An 18,689-nucleotide genomic window follows, 5' to 3' on the forward strand; every position below is an offset into this window, starting at 1 on the left:
AACACAACTTGTGATTTTTAGGTTGTAGTGGCTCAGTTTTAAAGTTAGAGTGAAGATACTGGCATCATATGAAACTAGATAACATAATGAATTCATTGGTACCAACCATGTCATACTAGCTTGTCAGGAAGGAGGTTAAATAACACAATTTTCAAAGGGGTCCCTTGACCTCCAGATATGTGAATGTGTGAGGGTTTTTGTCTGAAACAAAGTCAGAAAAATGTCCAAAAAATGTTTCAAAATGTCAAAAAAGGTCTGAAAAATGTCCAAAAAAATATTTTAAAAAAATTCTGAAAAATTTCAAAAGAAGTCTGAAAAAAATTCCAAAAATAATAATAAAAAAAGAAGTCCAAAAGATGTTTCAAAAAGTCTGAAAAAAGTCTGAAAATGTAAAAAAAAAAAAGTCTGAAAAATTTCCAAAAAAAAGTCTGGCGAGGAAAAACTGTCATGGCCATTTTCAAAGGGGTCCCTTGACCTCTGACCTCCAGATGTGTGAATGTAAATGGGTTCTATGGGTACCCACGAGTCTCCCCTTTACAGACATGCCCACTTTATGATAATCACATGCAGTTTGGGGCAAGTCATAGTCAAGTCAGCACACTGACACACTGACAGCTGTTGTTGCCTGTTGGGCTGCAGTTTGCCATGTTATGATTGGAGCATATTGTTTTATGCTAAATGCAGTACCTGTGAGGGTTTCTGGACATTATCTGTCATTGATTTGTGTTGTTAATAGATTACCAATAATAGCAACGTCCATAGCAACGGTCTGCTATAAAGAAATAACAGACCGTAGAACGCCGTGGGGACATTTTTATACTTTTAATACGGATGAATACCTGATAATACTTACTTGTATTTAAGGAACATTCTCAATGCAGGCCTTTTACTTGTAACAGAGTATTTTTACAGCGTGGTACTTTTACTTTAGTAAATGATCTGAATACTTTCTCCTTCACTTCTTACAGTACTGTGAGCAGCACACAATAATACAGTACTAAAGGGGAATTAATCCTGGCCTTAACTCAGTCTCTTCCACAAACAAATGTATTCAGTAACTACTCATAAATCCTGAGTGTTTCTGAGCTGAAGCAGACAACTGGCATATTACTACATCTTTCCACATCTCCCCCAACACTCCCTCACACCTTCATAATCGGGAGTATTCAGGTGAGCAGTCGTACCTGCATTCTGAAAAACATGGGAAAGTTCTCTGCCACCTCATTATGATTGAAAAAGAACAACTTGTTAAAGTCATCAAAACTGCAAAACTGGAGCGACTTCTGAGACGTAGCGGGCCGTCAACACACCGAGGAGGAGCGGATGCCAGTTTTCACGCTGGGTGTGTGTGTTCTGGCTCGCGTCTGTTTGGTTCTGCAGCGGTGGTGAGACACCTCGGGGTTTACAGAGGACTGCTGTTTGGAACAAGGTCTGAAGAGAGAGGAATAAATCTACTTTCCATGTCCAACTTACTGCACGAACAAAAAACAGCTCCTCACATCACTTTTACATCTTTCTCTTTTGTCTCTTCGGTCTTTGATGTTGCCGTCTACGCGCCCACATGCATTCATGAATTAATATTCAACGCATGCTGCACCCACTCCAGCTCATTCAACAAAATGAGGCGCTGCGTTCCTTATGAGTGAGCAGGAGGGTGAGCCGGGGTCGAGGTTTTGCCACCCCGCTGACCGCGAGCACTACTCTAAATAAAACTACCCCCTCATCCTCCTCTTCATCCTCTATCCACTTCGACTGGCGCAAGACCAGACAACTCACAGCCAGTCAGTGGCTTCCACACAAACACACACACACACACACAAATGTACATATGAGAGGCCTCCCTCTGGGGACCATTAAGGGAAAGTCAAACTTGGCAACTAATGGTGAAGGGGGCAAGAGACGTGCAGCAGCAACGCAGTGAGAGTTATATGGCAGGCTGAGTCACGAGCCCAGAGGAGGGCGTGCATCGCCACGGGCACCTGTCACGAATCAGCGGCTGAGCGGTCTGGACAACGCCCCCTGGACGCCCGTCGTCCCCTCAGTGCATATGTTTGACAACAAGCTGTAATCATCTCAAAGACATATCGAGGAGCTCGAGATGATTAGCATGACTAGCAAGTGTTGATCGCTCCAATTAGGCTTCTTTCCAGACGCGGCAACGTTAACTCAAAGACTTCTTTGACTTTTTTGATCTTCAATCACACCTGATTTTTTTTTTGCACTCATTAGATTTTTTATTTTGCATTTTTTGTTCTGAGGTATATTTATTATGTCAGCTCATGCGTTCATTATATCATATAATGAGAGACGGTGTGAGATATCTTGAATGTTAGGATAGTTTTGGTGACAGCCATTATGGTGCTAAGTGTATACATTGGTAGGGCTACTACTCCTTACAGCCAAGTCGCCAAGAAATAATGTTGGCATTGTACGTTTCTGCAAAACACAGATACATTGAATGTTGAATTCTGTCAGAGCAAATGATGTCGTACAATGAGCTACCGTTACAGGGAACGTCAGGAGTGCGTGGCGGCTGTGGAAAGGGTTGTTTTCTATTTCACCGCCCGTGTTAACAGGTTAGGGTCAGCTGCGTATCTTCTAGATTTTCGAGGTATCGCCTATGTTTTACGCGTGCCACACGGTTCACAGCAAAAACAGACAGTGAAAATGATCGTTTGACAGTATATTGACATCATACCAGCTACATTACCACAGTTTTACTACTTTTCTGTGGACAGAATTCCCTCATTTGTCAACACAAGGCTTTTATTCTGAAATATTTACAGGACAGTGTTGTAGAAAATGCAGTGACTTGCACAAATTGCATAAATTACATTTATATTTACTTGAAAGGGCCATTATGAAAGGCAAACTTTATGTAGAAAGAAAGAGCTGGCAGCAGCAGCAGAAACGCTGCCGGTGTGGACGCCACAGGCGTGAGAGACGCAGCATGATCTTCATCTTTGCATGTAAACTATTAATCACACATTTGGTGCAGTGTTTTGGAGAATCAATACAGTGTCACAAAACATAATATTGATATTTTCTTACACCGCTAGGTCACGCTGTTACGTTATTATTTTAACACAAACTATGATCTTTGTTCTAACCTTAACGATTGATCAGGTGTAGACAACAAAACTACTTGGTCTTGTTGTCTACACCTGACCAATCGTTCCACAACGTTAACCACGTGGCATTGTGCGTTTCTGCAAGCGTGATACGAGGCTGAAACGTATGAACCCTTTTTTTTGGTTCCGAAGAATTCAATGTATCCTGTGGTTTGCAGAAACGTACAATGCCAAAAAAATGTCTGGCAACTGGGTTGTGTTTAACCTGGCTGTTAAATAGCATTTAAAAAAATCCCTAACATGTAAATTAGTGAGCTTTAGAGGTGCTTTAGGACAGATCGTCTCAGTTAAATGTTAATAAACATGTCGTGTCTCAAGTCTCTGCAGACGTTTTCTGTATTAAAGTTTAAACAAGTGCTGTCAGTGTCTAGAATATAGAACATATAATAAAAAAAACTTTAATAATGCAGTAGTCACTACTAGCAGATACTTTTACTGGAAGACTGGATATTTTACGGCCAAAAACATATGACTGTAACGTCTTTCAAATCCCTTCTTTTATAGGACAGCTTTTATTAGTTTCAAGCCAAACTTGCTCTCTGCGTTGGCCGTCTTGTGAAGAACTCAGTGCGGTTATTCACAAAGACACTTTTATACATTTTAACTTTTTATTCTTCACTGCAGATTCATTAAATGGAATCATTTATCTTAAGCCTAGCAGTGGTTCATGTGCCACCATGACAAGAGTACAAAGCTGTTTTCAAGGTCCAAGGACAACAGTTTGAGGCATTCGTATACACAGCCATTAAAATATCACCTCGTTCCACATGAAGAGAAACGGTATGCACACTTGAGAAGTGATGTTATAACTGTACTATGTACTTTTATATCCTTGTAGCCTGATTTTATATATATTCCTTCTTGTTTTTAACCTTTTAATCTCCCGTGTTTGATGATGTTACTGATTTTTATTTGCCTTTTTCTCTTCTCTGTAAAGCACTTTGCACCTTTTGTTAAGAAAATAGTTTACTGACACATATCTCTTTATTCTTTTTATTACTACTACTGTGTTTAACTTATTTTTTACCGGAAATAAAGGGGTTAAAATGATGACCTGCATCTGTCCTAATATCATCAGTTTGACTTGTTCTGATTCAAAAACAGTGAAACCGCGCTAACACACTTCTACGGCTCAGAAACTTAAGTCGAGGATTTGTGACAATCTAATTTTGGAAATCCAGCCTGGTAGTCTACCTACTAACCTGATTCAGGGAAGTGCTGTTTCATAGTATTTCTGTTTCATAGTACTGCTATTGCTATTCAGGGCAGGGACACACGATGGATGTCGGCTTTACTTCTCTTTTAGCATTTTTAGCAGCAGCGTTTATTTTTAGATGTTGGCTGTAACTTGAGGACGACCCAATGATATCAATTCCGATAGTTGTATTATCACTCTTTCCATCCACCACTATTGGTTTTGTGTTATCAGTCCTACTTGTATTAGCTATTACAGCTGCTAGAATATTATTGTGTCTGCATCCCTCTCACTTTCTCTCTCTCTCTCTCTCTCTCTCTTTCTATCGATCTATCCCCCGAGCCGGTCTCGGCAGATGGAGTGTCTGAGTGAAGGCAAGCAGGCAGAGGAGACGAGGCTCCGGCCAAACGCGAGCGCGCATATACGAACGCGCATGTGTCCCGACCCGCTACATTTATACGCTTAAAAAGTTACAAACAGTCCCTTTAAGTATGGAAGTTACATGAAAAATAAATCTGGTTTCACACGGGACACGGAGAGCGGTCTCCTGGGCGAAAGACCGGTGTTTTTTTTATCCACTCCGACCTCTTCTCTACGCAGCTTATGTCGCTCTTTATATTTCCTGGTTCATGATTACGTGGATTAAATACAAACTGATTTTGTGGGATATATATATACGAATTACAGTGCATTACTTTTCGTAGGTATAGCTACGAACGGTGTATGAGAGCAACTACAACAGTGAAATCCTGCTTTTACATTAATGCATGAGTAATAATAATCTAATGATAGAATATATAATAGTACAACAGTCACAGTTTTAATACTGTAACTACATTTTACTGGATACTTCCTCCTCCACTGTGTAACTGTCTCTCCTTTAGTAACCCGTGAATAATTTGCTGTGAATTCAATTTTGCGGGTCAAGATGAGGGCATAATATCTCCAGGTTTTGAATCGAGTTCATGACTCATCACGCTTTCTCCTAACCGGAGCGGAGACAAGAATCTGCATCATTCTTCTTCTTTTTCTTCTCAGAATCCAATTTAGGATGGTTTACTTGTCTATAAATCTCTTCATGGATTTGTCTTTGGCCTTGGAGTTGATCTGCGGCTGAAATACGTCCCAGATCTTCAGCCTCTTTCTGTACCCACGACTTGAACTCTGCAGTAATCTCCCTCTGGATCTGAGGACAGCAGCTACATCCACTCAGGCTTTAAGTGCCCACTCTGGACGCACCGCTAACCTTCCTCTAAAGCCACTTATTCTTCTCCTAATACCACTTACACTACTAGTACTACAGCTTCCTCTGTCTTCTCATACTTCTCTGAGATTAACCTTGTTTGTCTGAGGATGTACAGTTTCTTTATTAACATTACTGTACTTTATTATACAAAAAGCACATGTGACATTTCACATTTATTTATCTATTTTTCTCATGAATGTGTTTCTGGAGCCGTGTCATCATCTAATGAAACCGGGTTTAGTACATAGAAACAGAGGAATTGATGGTAACCTTGTCTCCTGGTGGCAGTGAATCTGTCACCAGTGAAATGGAGTGGAAGATAATTTGTTCACAGCGTGTTCAGTCTGTATCTCTCCACATTCTTTGGTTACACTATTTTGGCTTGTGATGCCCCCGTCAAGCAATTAAAAATTTTACAAGCTTTTCAACGGCTCCGCAAAACATCCGACCTCTAAACGATAATAAAAAACTGAAATGTTTCCTATAAAGACGGATAATATCGAACATGTGCTTGTGGTTAAATTGCTTCATTTTGTTGCTGGGATGTGTTGAAATGAGCAGACGGTGGTGGAAAGTAAAGACACTCAAGTGCTTTATCTAGTATCATTTTGAGGTACTTTACTTGAGTATTTCCATTCGCTGTTACGTTATACTTCTACTCCACTACATCGTATTGTATTTTTTACTCCACTACCTGTATTTGACAGCTGTAGGCCTAGTTACTCTGCAGATAAATAAGTATATTTACTGAAATACTGTACTTAAAAGGTTCTCTAGACGGAATTCAGAGCATTTCTATTGCCTCCACACGGCTCTCAATATGGCCACAGATGAGCCTCCGTGCTTTCCACGTCCCCCATTCATTGTCTAATGCATTCTGGTAGCGTGGCGTCGCAATTCGAGAAACAAGGCGCCACGACGCCCACTCTACATTTGCATTAAATTGAGGGCTCGTCTACTTTATGCAAATCACGGGCGTCCGACGCGACTCGCCGCCTCTCTAAACTCCCGAGAATCTTTTGAAATAAACGTTGTCGATCCAAAAAAAGACAGATTCATCAACTGCATGGATTATTTCTCGCCTCAAATGTTTTCAGAAACACATTACTGTGAACTATTTTCGTGAAATAAGTGAAGAAAGTTTCCAAACAAGCCTCCATACTGGTTCCGGTTTGAAAGCTGGGAGCTGCAGCCAACGGCGGGAAAGTGTTCGTCCAATCAGGTGGGAGAGCCTGTGACTAACGACATACCCATGTTGGGAAGCGTTGCGTCCCATCGCGATAAAAAACGCCCCTGTGGACACGTACCGTAAGTGCCCGATCCGTCCCAGTTGCGTGATCCGTTATGCGCATGTATGTTCGGTGTTCAGACCACGTATAGCCTGTCTTCAGAGTTGCCGTGGTTGAGTCACTCTCCTCGGGTCTTCCCGCAAGGTATACTGCAGAACGGATCGCGCAGCTGTGACGGATTGGGCATTGACGAGCGCTAACAGTGCAAACAACGGCAACAGAGCCAACAGTGTTAACCTGAGGGGGAACCGGAGCGTGGTTGCTACGCAACTGAGGCGTCGGTCGGGACGACGTTATCAGCTGTAACCGCTAGCCAGTGGGGCACGCTCACATGCACTAAAAGCATGTGCCGATGTCAACAAAACACAGAGAAGCTCTGATTACAACACGCACAGAGGGAGAGAGACTTCATTCTCTGCTCAGGTAGACATTACTCCTCTATATCTTTACATAGACAATAGTTGCTTGAGTGACCTTTAAGTATAATTTTGAGGTACTTGGTAGCCGTGGTTACTCAGCGGATTGAAATGTTACACATAAAACGTGATCGGTTTTTAAATTATGATGCATTTGTTCCATGCAAAAGTCATTTTAGTCTATGATTCAGTCACCATTGAGCAATCTGTGGTGAACCGACCCACTGATCTACGACATTAGCGTGGCTGAACATTCAGACAGATAATAAAAACTGAGTGTGTGTGTGTTGTGGCCTCCCATCAGCTCCTCCACTGCTGCTCACTGAGCTCCATCAGACCCATTGATGCTGTTTAGTGTTGCTGAATAACATCTCGGTGAAAGAAATCTCTCGTGTTGTGTTCACAGTGTGTCCTTGATGTAAAAGATGCTTTTTGCTTTCAGCTGAAAGTGATGAATAGAAGAAGAGAAGAAGAGACTTTAGGAAGGTCACAGTGTTTTTCTACCTGTGTCATAAGCAGCACTTTGTGCAGAATAATGAAGCATTTAGATGATGAAGTGACAGCAAACAGCTCCATTAAATGTTCTTCCTTTTGCCTCCCTCTGACCTCACCGGTGAAAAATATCAAATATTTAATAATGATTAATAATAAATCCATGCTAAAAATACACCTTAAGGTTAAAGCTTCATTTGTAATCTATGACTTTAGGAATGATATCATGGAGGACTGTTTTTTTGTGTCTTTAAAATACAAGTTTAGGTGCTTATTCTAATACATTTTGTCTATTTACATCTGTAGATCTCTCCTAAATTCACCAAAAGTTAGCATTACACAAAGCCTCATTTGCATATTTAAACATAAAATTTCAGAAAACTAATTGTCTTAAGGTCAGTAATCAGCCGGGGAAGTTTCACGGTGATATCTATTAGTTTATTTTCCCCTATTCACCTGTAGTGTGTTTACAATCCATATCTTTAAAGGCCGTTTTCCCTAAATGAGTTTTCTCTCTGACTCCGAGACATAAATCTCCACTTCAGCAGCGCTTACATCCTCCAAACTTTCCAGTTTCATTCCTCTCTATATTCTGAAGGTTTTTATAGAGGGGTTTGTTCATATATCATTCAGAACCTGATTTATACAACATTTTATTCCGAAAAAAATGTCGAAAATTGACTTTTTTTTTAAGTCTGTTGACAGTATTTTATGATTTATAGAGTGATAAAAAGAGATGTAAAATCCCCTCTGCAAAAACCTTTGACTCTAATGTAAAAACTAAGAGCGTCTGTCTCCACAGTAAATCATCTGTTGAGTATTTAATGGTTATTTATTTGTGCTTTAGAACGTAACCGCATCTCTCTCTCTTCTACCGCTCGCACGGTCTCTCTCTCTCTTTATAAAGTGAGTCGGGAGTCTATCTTTAGTTTTAATGTTATCTAACAAAGATAAATGCTCTCCTCGTTCTAAATCGATACTAGCGTACTTCCTTGTTTTATGAATGAAGCAGTACAGTTGAAGCAGCGGCGCTGTGTGTGTGTTTCACCAATCAGCGTCGGTCATCTCTGCACACCCGCACTCCGAAGGTTCCTGTACTTTTATGAAGTACTACCCCGTGACCAGGAAATGTCCCTGCGGTTGAAATGAGTTCTTCAAAAGGTTCTTAGTTCCTGCGGTGGAAACGGGGCTTATAAGTGAATCAGCCCTAAATCCTCATGAAGTCATCATCTTGTATGCTGAACCTTTTTCCCACTATTGACCTTCGCTGGTAAAGTCAGCTGATGGGAGGTCTTTTTTAAGGCTTTTAGGCTGCGCTTGAATGGAGATTATGTTAATCCTGAAGGTGAAATGAACCTCGCAGTGTCAGATTACTGGTGAACTGAATTATAACCCGGCTCACTCTCTCCTCGGGGCGCCTTTGGGGGTTTTTACACTTTAAATTACCAGGAAACACATTTGCTTTTATCTCCTAAATGTACTCCATTGTGTTTACTGTGCTGAGTTTGTATTACAGAATCCATTTTTAACCTCTTTATGGAAATTATAGTTGTTATTGGCTACGAAACTCATTGTTATACCTTGAGAACATGAATTAAACATGAATCTAGTGAAGTTAAATTCCTCCTCATTCTGCAGAGGAGAACAATTTAAAGGGACTATTTGTAACTTTCAGAAATGCTTCTTAACAGCGACACCTGTGGCCGTTAAGTCAACGAAAGTCAGCGTCGGGCTCGTGCTTGTGCTCGCTCTAAATAGACATGAACGAGCATCGCTCAAAACAGTGAGGAGACACAAGTCAGCTAAAAGCACAATATCACTCTATATTTCAGCTGCTTGGCAGTAATGTTAGCTGACCAGACGAAGGTCTCTCCATGAATCAATGCTGATACTGTGTTTGCTTCTCCTGCCTCAGCGCAGGCTGAGGCAGCGGGGCTCCCCAGCGAGAAACTCGTCTCCCTCCGCCCGCAGCCGGAGAGAGCAGGGGAGACACCGTCAACCGGTCGGTAACGAGACGGTAACGTTTCTCTCTGCGGAGCCCCGTTACTTCCCAAGACACGGGAAACCTCTGTTGGTCTGGAGGAGCTGCAGCATTTATTTCTGCACAAACGTCCACTCTACATTCACTAGATATTCTCAGAGCTAAACTAACTCTTCTGCAGTGTGGAGTGAGCGCACGTTCACGTCTAGAGGTGGAGTGAGTACGCAAGAACGCGCGCGCTGTCAGAGTGAAGGAGAGCAAGCAGAGGAGACGAGACAGCGGCCACACGCGAGTGCGCATATGCGAGCGCGCATGTGTGCCGACCCGCTACATTTATACGCTTAGAAAGTTACAAACAGTCCCTTTAAAGGTCCGCTACACTACATTTTAAATCCTGTGCTCAAACTCTCCCATTTTACTCATCAATAATCTGGTTTTAAATTCACACTTATATCACGATTTTGTCTCGTTAAGTTATTGCTTGATAATATTAGATTGTTTATTATATATATTTTAAACAGCCTGTTGGTTGTTTTAAGGATGCAATCTTTTAATTAATCATGATTTTATGTTTGCATTTTTGTTTAATTCAGATTTGTTAATCAATTTGTGAATCTACAGAGAATTAATCTGAAGCTATTTTGCTATAATTTGTTAATTACATCGCTTAAAAGAAAACGTTGGCTACAGCTTCAAAAATCTGATTTGATGCTTTAGTACAGAACCGCATTGCTTTCATCTAAGACAGAAAACCAAATCGATTTCTGTCTGTCATAAATCTGACTTTCTATCTCATAATAATGAGATCAGGAAAAGGTTAAGGTGGCCATCAATCATCGGTATTTGAGAAGACGGAGACACGAAAACGCTACCTGAATTAATTAGCTTTTATTGCCTCATGAGGTATTAATGTCACTGAATAATGTGGATGGTATTATTGTGCTTTTGAAGTCGCTCTGTAAAACCACGAGCAGCTAAAACAGAACAGGATGTTTTACACATCAGAAATGCATCCGCAACAGGATGATCACAGGATAAGAAACCAGATCTGATAATTATCAGAATCAGAATAAGTAGGTTTTCCCGTACGAGCACCAACACGTGCTCTGGTGTGTTGGTGCATAACATAAACATAGTAAGAGGATATTAAATGAAAAATGAAAATACAAAAATCAAGAAACATAAATATAGAAGATGAGAAAAATTATAATGAAAAAAATACTATAAAGATATGTATAATATATCTGTAGCTGTGCAGTTTTTAGAAGTGGTAGTTTTGTGCAGAAATGTGCAAAGGTTCACAGTAGGAAGTATAAAAAGAATATGCAACGTACATAGATATAAAATACATGCGTTAATGTACCGCATACAGATGGATGTGAAGACGTTAAAACATTATTGGTGACATTATTTAGACATTTTCTTTGTTATATATGACAGCTGATTGAATGTCTTTGGGTTTTGGACTGTTGGTCGGATGAAACGAGACATCTAAAGACATCATATCAGGCTTTAGGATATTATAAACTATTTTCTTGTTGCCAGTCTTGGCCAGAATACACTTAAGGCAAACTGAAAATATTTTTAATCTCAGTGAGGTTTCCAAAGCTGAATGAATAAATCCCTTTTTTGCAAAAAGTGTTTGTGTTGTAGAGCTGTTTTCAGTCTGAATCCACGCGTAGACACAGCGGTGCTTTAAGCTTATTACTAACATTATGCATGCTAACATGCTGATGATTAGCATGCATGATGTTTGCAATGTTCACCCTCTGAGTTTAGCACGTTAGCACGATAATGCATTAACGCAAATCTGTTTTAACGCCACTAATTTTTCAGTTTTTCTCAGTTTTAAAGTTAGAGTGAAGATATTGGTATCATATGAAACTAGAAAAACACAACGAATCCATTAGTACCAACCATGTCATACTAGCTTGTCATGAATAAGATTAAATAACGCTCCAAACTTACGCTACATTTTGGCGAGGGAAAACTGGCGAGGCCATTTTCAAAAGGGTCCCTTGACCTCTGACCTCCAGATCAGTGAATGTAAATGGGTTCTATGGGTACCCACGAGTCTCCCCTTTACAGACATGCCCACTTTATGATAATCACATGTCATGCAGTTTGGGGCAAGTCATAGTCAAGTCAGCACACTGACACACTGACAGCTGTTGTTGCCTGTTGGGCTGCAGTTTGCCATGTTATGATTGGAGCATATTGTTTTATGCTAAATGCAGTACCTGTGAGGGTTTCTGGACAATATCTGTCATTGTTTTGTGAGGTTAATTGATTTCCAATAATAAATATATACATACATTTGCATAAAGCAGCATAGTTGTCCACTCCCATGTTGATAAGAGTATTAAATACTTGACAAATCTCCCTTTAAGGTACATTTTGAACAGATAAAAAAATGTGCGATTAATCACGATTAACTATTTTAATGGATTAATTAGCGAATTAGCAGTAAACACAAACTACAGCTGAGGTTGATGGGAATCTCTTTAGTTTTGCAGGTTTTGATCATAAACCAAACTACAGTATTGGACATATTATAATGTGGCGCTACATAAAAGAGCAAGTCATTATAATTCATCCTGAGGGGAACATGAATATTTGTACCAACGTCATGACAATCCATCAAATAGTTGTTGAGATGTTTCAGTGTGGTACAAAGCGGTGGGTGGTCCGACAGACATCCCTACAGCCGTGATGCAAAAATATTAATTTCACCCTTTTTGGAAACAGATTTCTTTTTTAAAAGAGAGCGACGGATAACTTACCGAGCAGATCTGTTTCCTGCAGCGTTTTAATTTCAGTTGTGCTTTTAGAGTTTGACCTCAGAACAAACTGTGGTGCAGAGGAGTTCAGGAAGAGTTCGACACCAGCGCAGAAATCTGATCCACTTCACTTACTCAGACTAAAAAATGTGATTTCTAAAACATCTACAGCTGGTAGAAATGGGTCCAATTATTTGATTCTGTGACCCAGATCATGTTTGAAGAAGTAGTGAAATATTAAAGGGACTGTTTGTAACTTTTTAAGCGTATAAATGTAGCGGATCGCCACACATGCGCGCTCGCATATGCGCGTTCGCGTGTGGCCGCTGCCTCTGCTCCTCTGCCTGCTCGCCTTCACTCAGACAGCGCGCGTGTTCTCGCTGTCTCGCTCCACCTCTAGACGTGAACGCGCGCTCACTCCACACTGCAGAAGAGTTCGTTTAGCTCTGAGAATATCTAGTGAATGTTCAATCGACGTTTGTGCAGAAATAACTGCTGCAGCTCCTCCAGACCAACAGAGGTTTCTCGTGTCTTGTGAAGTGACGGGGCTCCGCAAACGAGTTACGTTATGTTCTCGTTACCAACCGGGTGCCGGTGTCTCCCTGCTCCGCTCGCAGCCGGAGAGAGCAGGGAGACACGCTGCGGAGCCCCGCTGCCTCAGCCTGCGCTGAGCAGGAAAAGCCAACACTAGGATCAGCATTGATTCATGGAGAGACCTTCGTCTGGTCAGCTAACATTACTGCCAAGCAGCTGAAATATAGAGTGATATTGTGCTTTTATCTGACGTGTGTCACTGTTTTGAGCGATGCTCGTTCATGTATATGTAGACATATGCTATTTTGTAATATTATCCCATCTCTCTTTCTCCGTTTAAGCCCCCCGACACAAACATTTCTCACAGCGGGTGCACCACTTGTCTTGTCTTCAGCGCATCACGCTCCTTTCTTCTTGCACGTCGAGCTCTATTATCTGCAGCATGTTGTTTTTACACTTGTCTCTTGCTGATTTGTATGCTCATGCTAATTTCTGTGTACACAATTACATAAACAGGATTGGCCCAAGGGGAAGACGAGTAGAGGAGGAGGGGGTGAAATCAAATTAAATCTGGCTTTTAATCTATTGTTTCTTGTTTTCTGCTGACAGCGAGGACTTACTGGTGGTGTTGTATCTGACGCCGTAGAACATCTCGGGACAGGGTCGCGACACCATCTGGCCGGCGCTGCTCCTGGGCCAGCAGGTGCCGATGCCATCGATGGAGGTGTCGCAGGAGAGCCCCGAGCCTGAAAGCGCGAAGACAGAAATGTTAGACGTTACATTCCTGGCATGGCTCAACAACTACATATAGCCACGGTGAAATTCTGACAATGCTCCAAAGATGTTGGCAATAGATTGTGTGTCTGAATAAGCTGTTTGTGTTTAATGATTACTCCTGAGCGTTGTCTCCTGTGGTGCGTCGCCAAATCTATTTCCAGCATTGTTCTAGTCTTTGATGTTGTAATCTGAGTTCAGATCAAATCTATCTCCCTGGTGGGGAACTCCACAACAATGCTTTGTAGTAGCAACAACAGTAGGGGAATCAGTTTCACACACTGAGAGAAGATGAACGACTCACCGCTCCACTGACCCGTGGCATTGCTCAGCGTTTGGTTCCAGGTGGATGCCAGCGACTGTACTGCAATCCAGAGGGAGAGTCTCATCAATAACCTCGATCACAGTTTGCACACCGTAGAGGAGGGCTATGAAAACCTCATTACATTCAGCTTAACAGCGACACAGGGGTGAGCATGAAAGGGCAACGGTAAACACTGGTGACAGACCTTTCCCCGAGCAATAACGGGACGGTGGCAGCAAATATGAATGTAGACGTGCCCCGAGGGTCAAGCTATTATTTCTGCAATAACTCAAGAAGATTTACATAAAAGAAGATGCGGTGTTCTGCGGGGCAAAGTTCATGCTTCAATCCAACGCTTTCACGTTTTATAACCAATGTTTTGTCGTCTGTTTGTGATGAGGAAATCAATGAATGAAAGGAAAATATGAAGTTTTAGAAACAACATTGGTTGTTTTGCTCAAATGCCTAAAACAACACGTAGTTATGTTTTCTTGACAAACACTCTTCTAGTGGCCACATGAGTTATGACTCTTGTCTGTTGTGAATTTGTGAATGAATTGTGACTTTGATTTGGGAGACGGTTCTTCCTCTGACCTTTAAAGAAGCACGCCGCAGATTTTCCACATAAACAAGAGTTTACTAGCAGCGCCAGGCAGTAAATGTGATCACTGGGTCATTCCTCTTATGCAGCAACATTTCTGTCCCCGTGAATTACTTCATCTTTAAAATGTGTAAGATATTTATAACAAATGGTTTACATTATAGATTAAGGTCTTCTTTATCATTAACATTAAAATTAACAAAGAATAGTGCAAATTAAAAATACTTTCTTTTTTTACTTTACTGAGCTTTTTTTGGTACAAGTGCTCAATTTTTCCACTTAAAGTAGTAGAACATTTTTTTAATTTTTGTATATATTTTTAGCTTGTAACTTCACATTTTTCTTGTCAAATTAAAGGTCCCATATTGTGCTCATTTTCAGGTTCATAGTTGTATTTTGTGTTTCTTTTAGAGCACGTTTACATGCTGTAATGTTGTAATGTTGTAATGTTGTAATGTTGTAATGTGCTGTAACACTTTATTTTCCTCATACTGTCTGCCTAAATATACCTGTATTTATCCTCTGTCTGGGCAACAGCTTGGGTCCATGTTTACTTCCTGTCAGCTGATGTTATTTACATACACTGCAACAGGAAATAAACTGGGACACATTTAGAATGTTTATGTTTATCTAAATATTGTAGATTTTTATAGACATCACAAATGGACAGAAATCCTAACGGCTTGTTTCAAACGCACAATTTCTGAATACGGGCTGTGTGTATTTGTCCGTATATTGAGCGTATTGATAGTTTAACAGTATTTATAAAGCACCTAAACCTGCTTTATAATATAAAAGACATGAAAATCTCACTTTTTACAATATGGGACCTTTAACTCAAAGTAGTAGAACATTTTATTTAATTTTTGCATACATTTTTAGCTTGTAACTTTACATTTTTCTTGTCAACTAATTTCATTTTTGCATTTCGTTGCAGTTTTTGCAAAGACCGCAAATCCAATGTCGGTACGCCTCGTTAAAGGGAACGGTGCTGCGTGTCTTTTATGTTTTTCAGTGCTAACATGTTGAACCAGATCGGCATGATGTGCTCGTATATCACACTTACAATTACGGCAAACTGCCAGCGAATCGTCGGAGAGAGACCGGAGCCCAAATAAGCAACTAGACTTTAGAAACAAGCCCCAAAAAAATGCAACCCCATGACTACCAATATTTGTAAGTGACTTTTCAGGAAAAGAAGTCCAAAGTCACATATAATAAGCGGACTTGGCAACTTGTTCATAAATATTATAATAGTTTATTGAAGAACACTTATAGTAACACTTTAATATCCTAAAATTAAAAGTGTACTAAAATCTAAAAATGGATTGTTACACCCATTTCCACTTTACAATAGAAATACTGGGCTCTCTGCACATAGCTCACATGCACTAACATGCACTAACATGCACTAAGAGGCACGCACGGGCCTGCAGAATATGTGACATTTGAATGAGGAGGATGTGGAGTTGTGTTTGAAAGCACCATTGTTACAGTTATAAAAGTGATGTAACAAGTAATAAAGTAAAACAGGTATTATTAATTTATTTATTTTAGGGGTGTGAATGGATGAATGAGAGACAAACTGTAAAGCGCTTTGCCCGGTAAGTAAATACAGTCCATCTACCATTTATCAGTGTTAAATAGATGGAGCACTGTTGTGGTTTTATGTCCTCATGGCTCATTTGAAGTCAGTGACAAACAACCATTCAGTAGTTCATGTTGGAGGATTTGTAACTCCCATCATACCTCAGGCATCACTCGGGCTGGGTATCATTTCATCCGTGGCAAACTGATACCTGAGCTTCAGTCCTGATGTACAAAATGTGCCAAACGGTTCGATGCATCAGAGTTAAATAAAGAACATTGTCTCCTCTCCTCTGAAATATCTGAAGAGGAAAGTAATCGAGCCGAAGAATCTAATTCTATTTCAGTGGCAGTTATGATCCTTGACTAAAACTGAAACAACTTCTATTTAAGTTTTTATATTTGTTTTTGGTCGATCATGAAAAACTATTACTACTATTACATCTATTTAAATAATCCATTTATCCGTTACGTTGTGCCGTTACGTTGTGCCGTTACGTTGTGCCGTTACGATGTGACGTTACGATGTGACGTTACGATGTGACGTTACGATGTGACGTTACGATGTGACGTTACGATGTGACGTTACGATGTGACGTTACGCTGCGACGTTACGCTGCGACGTTACGCTGCGACGTTACGCTGCGACGTTACGCTGCGACGTTACGCTGCGACGTTACGTTGTGACGTTACGTTGTGACGTTACGTTGTGACGTTATTATTTAAAAAAACACAAGCCGTGATCTTTTCTCTAACCTTAACCAAGTTGTTTTGTTGCCTAAACCTAACCGATCGTTTCACATCATTAACCAAGGGGCATTGTGCGTTTCTGCAAACGTGATACGAGGCTGATATGAAACGTCTTTTTGGATCAGAAATGTCATCATTAAACGTGTCCCGTGGTTTGCACGGTACAATGCCAAAAAAAATTCTGCCGGCTGGGTTGATTTATCATTTCAGTCATTTCACAAAGCAAAAACTTAACAGTCTTTTCTCTCTTTTATATATTTGTAAACTGAATATTTGAGGGTTTTGAACTGTTGGTCGGACAAAACAAGACCATGAACTCAGCTCCTTCGGCTCTGTAAAACTGTGATGTGCAGTTTTTTTACGTCATCTTTGACATTTCATAGATTAAATGACTAACTGATTACTCATGTAGTTGCAGCCCTTGACACTCCGCTGACACTCATTACGTACTGAAGTTCACCCAGTCATTACACAGCTATGTGATAATAACACATCTCATTGTTACTACAGAGTTACCTGGGACATATTTATGAGTATTAAACCTGGAGGCAAAAACAAGAAGACAAGATTCCCGTACATGGTGGTATGTTCTCTGGGTGTGTGCTGCGGTTAACAGTGTTTAATAACCAACTATTACTGTACTTGTGAGGTCCACGTGGAGACGGATTTGATAAGATTTAGCTAATAAACACAAGGACAGAGTTGTGATTAGGCACGGACGTTAAACGGAAAATCAATTCAATCACGAGTGTAGTAACATCTGCCTTTTAAAAGCCTGTAAGAGTTGCTGTTGTTGTAAACATGGACTTACATGAGACATTTCCTGATAGCATGAGCAGAGCTTCACACGTCAGATCTGCTACGGAGCCGGAGGGCAGGAGGCTCATGATGGCACACACCTGTAAAACAGAGTCAAATCAATGAATCAAACGTTAATGTAACATCGTGTAATACTCCTTTTTAATTCCCTCACGTATACACAATCCAGCTGAAAGACTCTCGGTGCCCTTGAGCAGGCGATGCATGTATTAACTCCTCTCGCTCCTAATCTGGAGCGCTTTGTAGTCGGTAATAATTTCCCCGCTCTGTCAACACTCTTTCATGTTTACACATACAAGGACTCAATAAAATATAAAGGCTGCTTCATGGAGGGCTGCAATTCTAAATTTGGTGTTTGCAGTTAGCCTACTTTACATTTAATGCAGTAAATAATGCACATAATCGAGGAGGAGTTCTGTGAATCTGCTGCGTCTCATGTGGCCGAAGCTTGTTTTTACCCACAACAATGTAAGATAGCATCTGCTCCATTTACACATCATGCAGGGATGAAGAACCTGTGTTTAATGTTTAGATGACAGCACAGTGGATTTATATCTTGTGACTGTTGGGGAACAAACTGCTGCATGCTGCACTGGTGACAGGTAGGAAACCAGTGATCGCTGCTGGCAGCATCTGTCAGAGAGGCAGGAAAGAGCGTAACATAGCGTCAGTTTAGCTTTTTGTTTGGCCTCTCTGGTTGACCCCCATGTCGCTGCAGCTGTCCTTGAGTACAGACCGGTTCCCTGTGGACACCAGAGGGACGGCTACTATTACCGATACAGCCGACGTT

General features: G+C 40.7%; 1 protein-coding gene across 1 annotated transcript in view; it reads right to left on the bottom strand.

Moving 5' to 3' along the window:
- Positions 1-18,689, bottom strand: part of LOC119480017 (corticotropin-releasing factor receptor 1-like) — a 77,168-nt gene that overhangs the window by 50,395 nt on the left and 8,084 nt on the right. The window contains exons 2-4 of the mRNA XM_037756078.1: positions 17,892-17,979; positions 14,143-14,202; positions 13,685-13,810 (exon numbers count right to left, since the gene is read on the bottom strand). Coding sequence (XP_037612006.1) covers positions 13,685-13,810; positions 14,143-14,202; positions 17,892-17,979 — 274 coding nt within the window. The remainder of the gene's footprint in view (positions 1-13,684; positions 13,811-14,142; positions 14,203-17,891; positions 17,980-18,689) is intronic.

The sequence above is a fragment of the Sebastes umbrosus genome, chromosome 20, assembly GCF_015220745.1.
Source record: "Sebastes umbrosus isolate fSebUmb1 chromosome 20, fSebUmb1.pri, whole genome shotgun sequence".
Classification (NCBI taxonomy): domain Eukaryota; kingdom Metazoa; phylum Chordata; class Actinopteri; order Perciformes; family Sebastidae; genus Sebastes; species Sebastes umbrosus.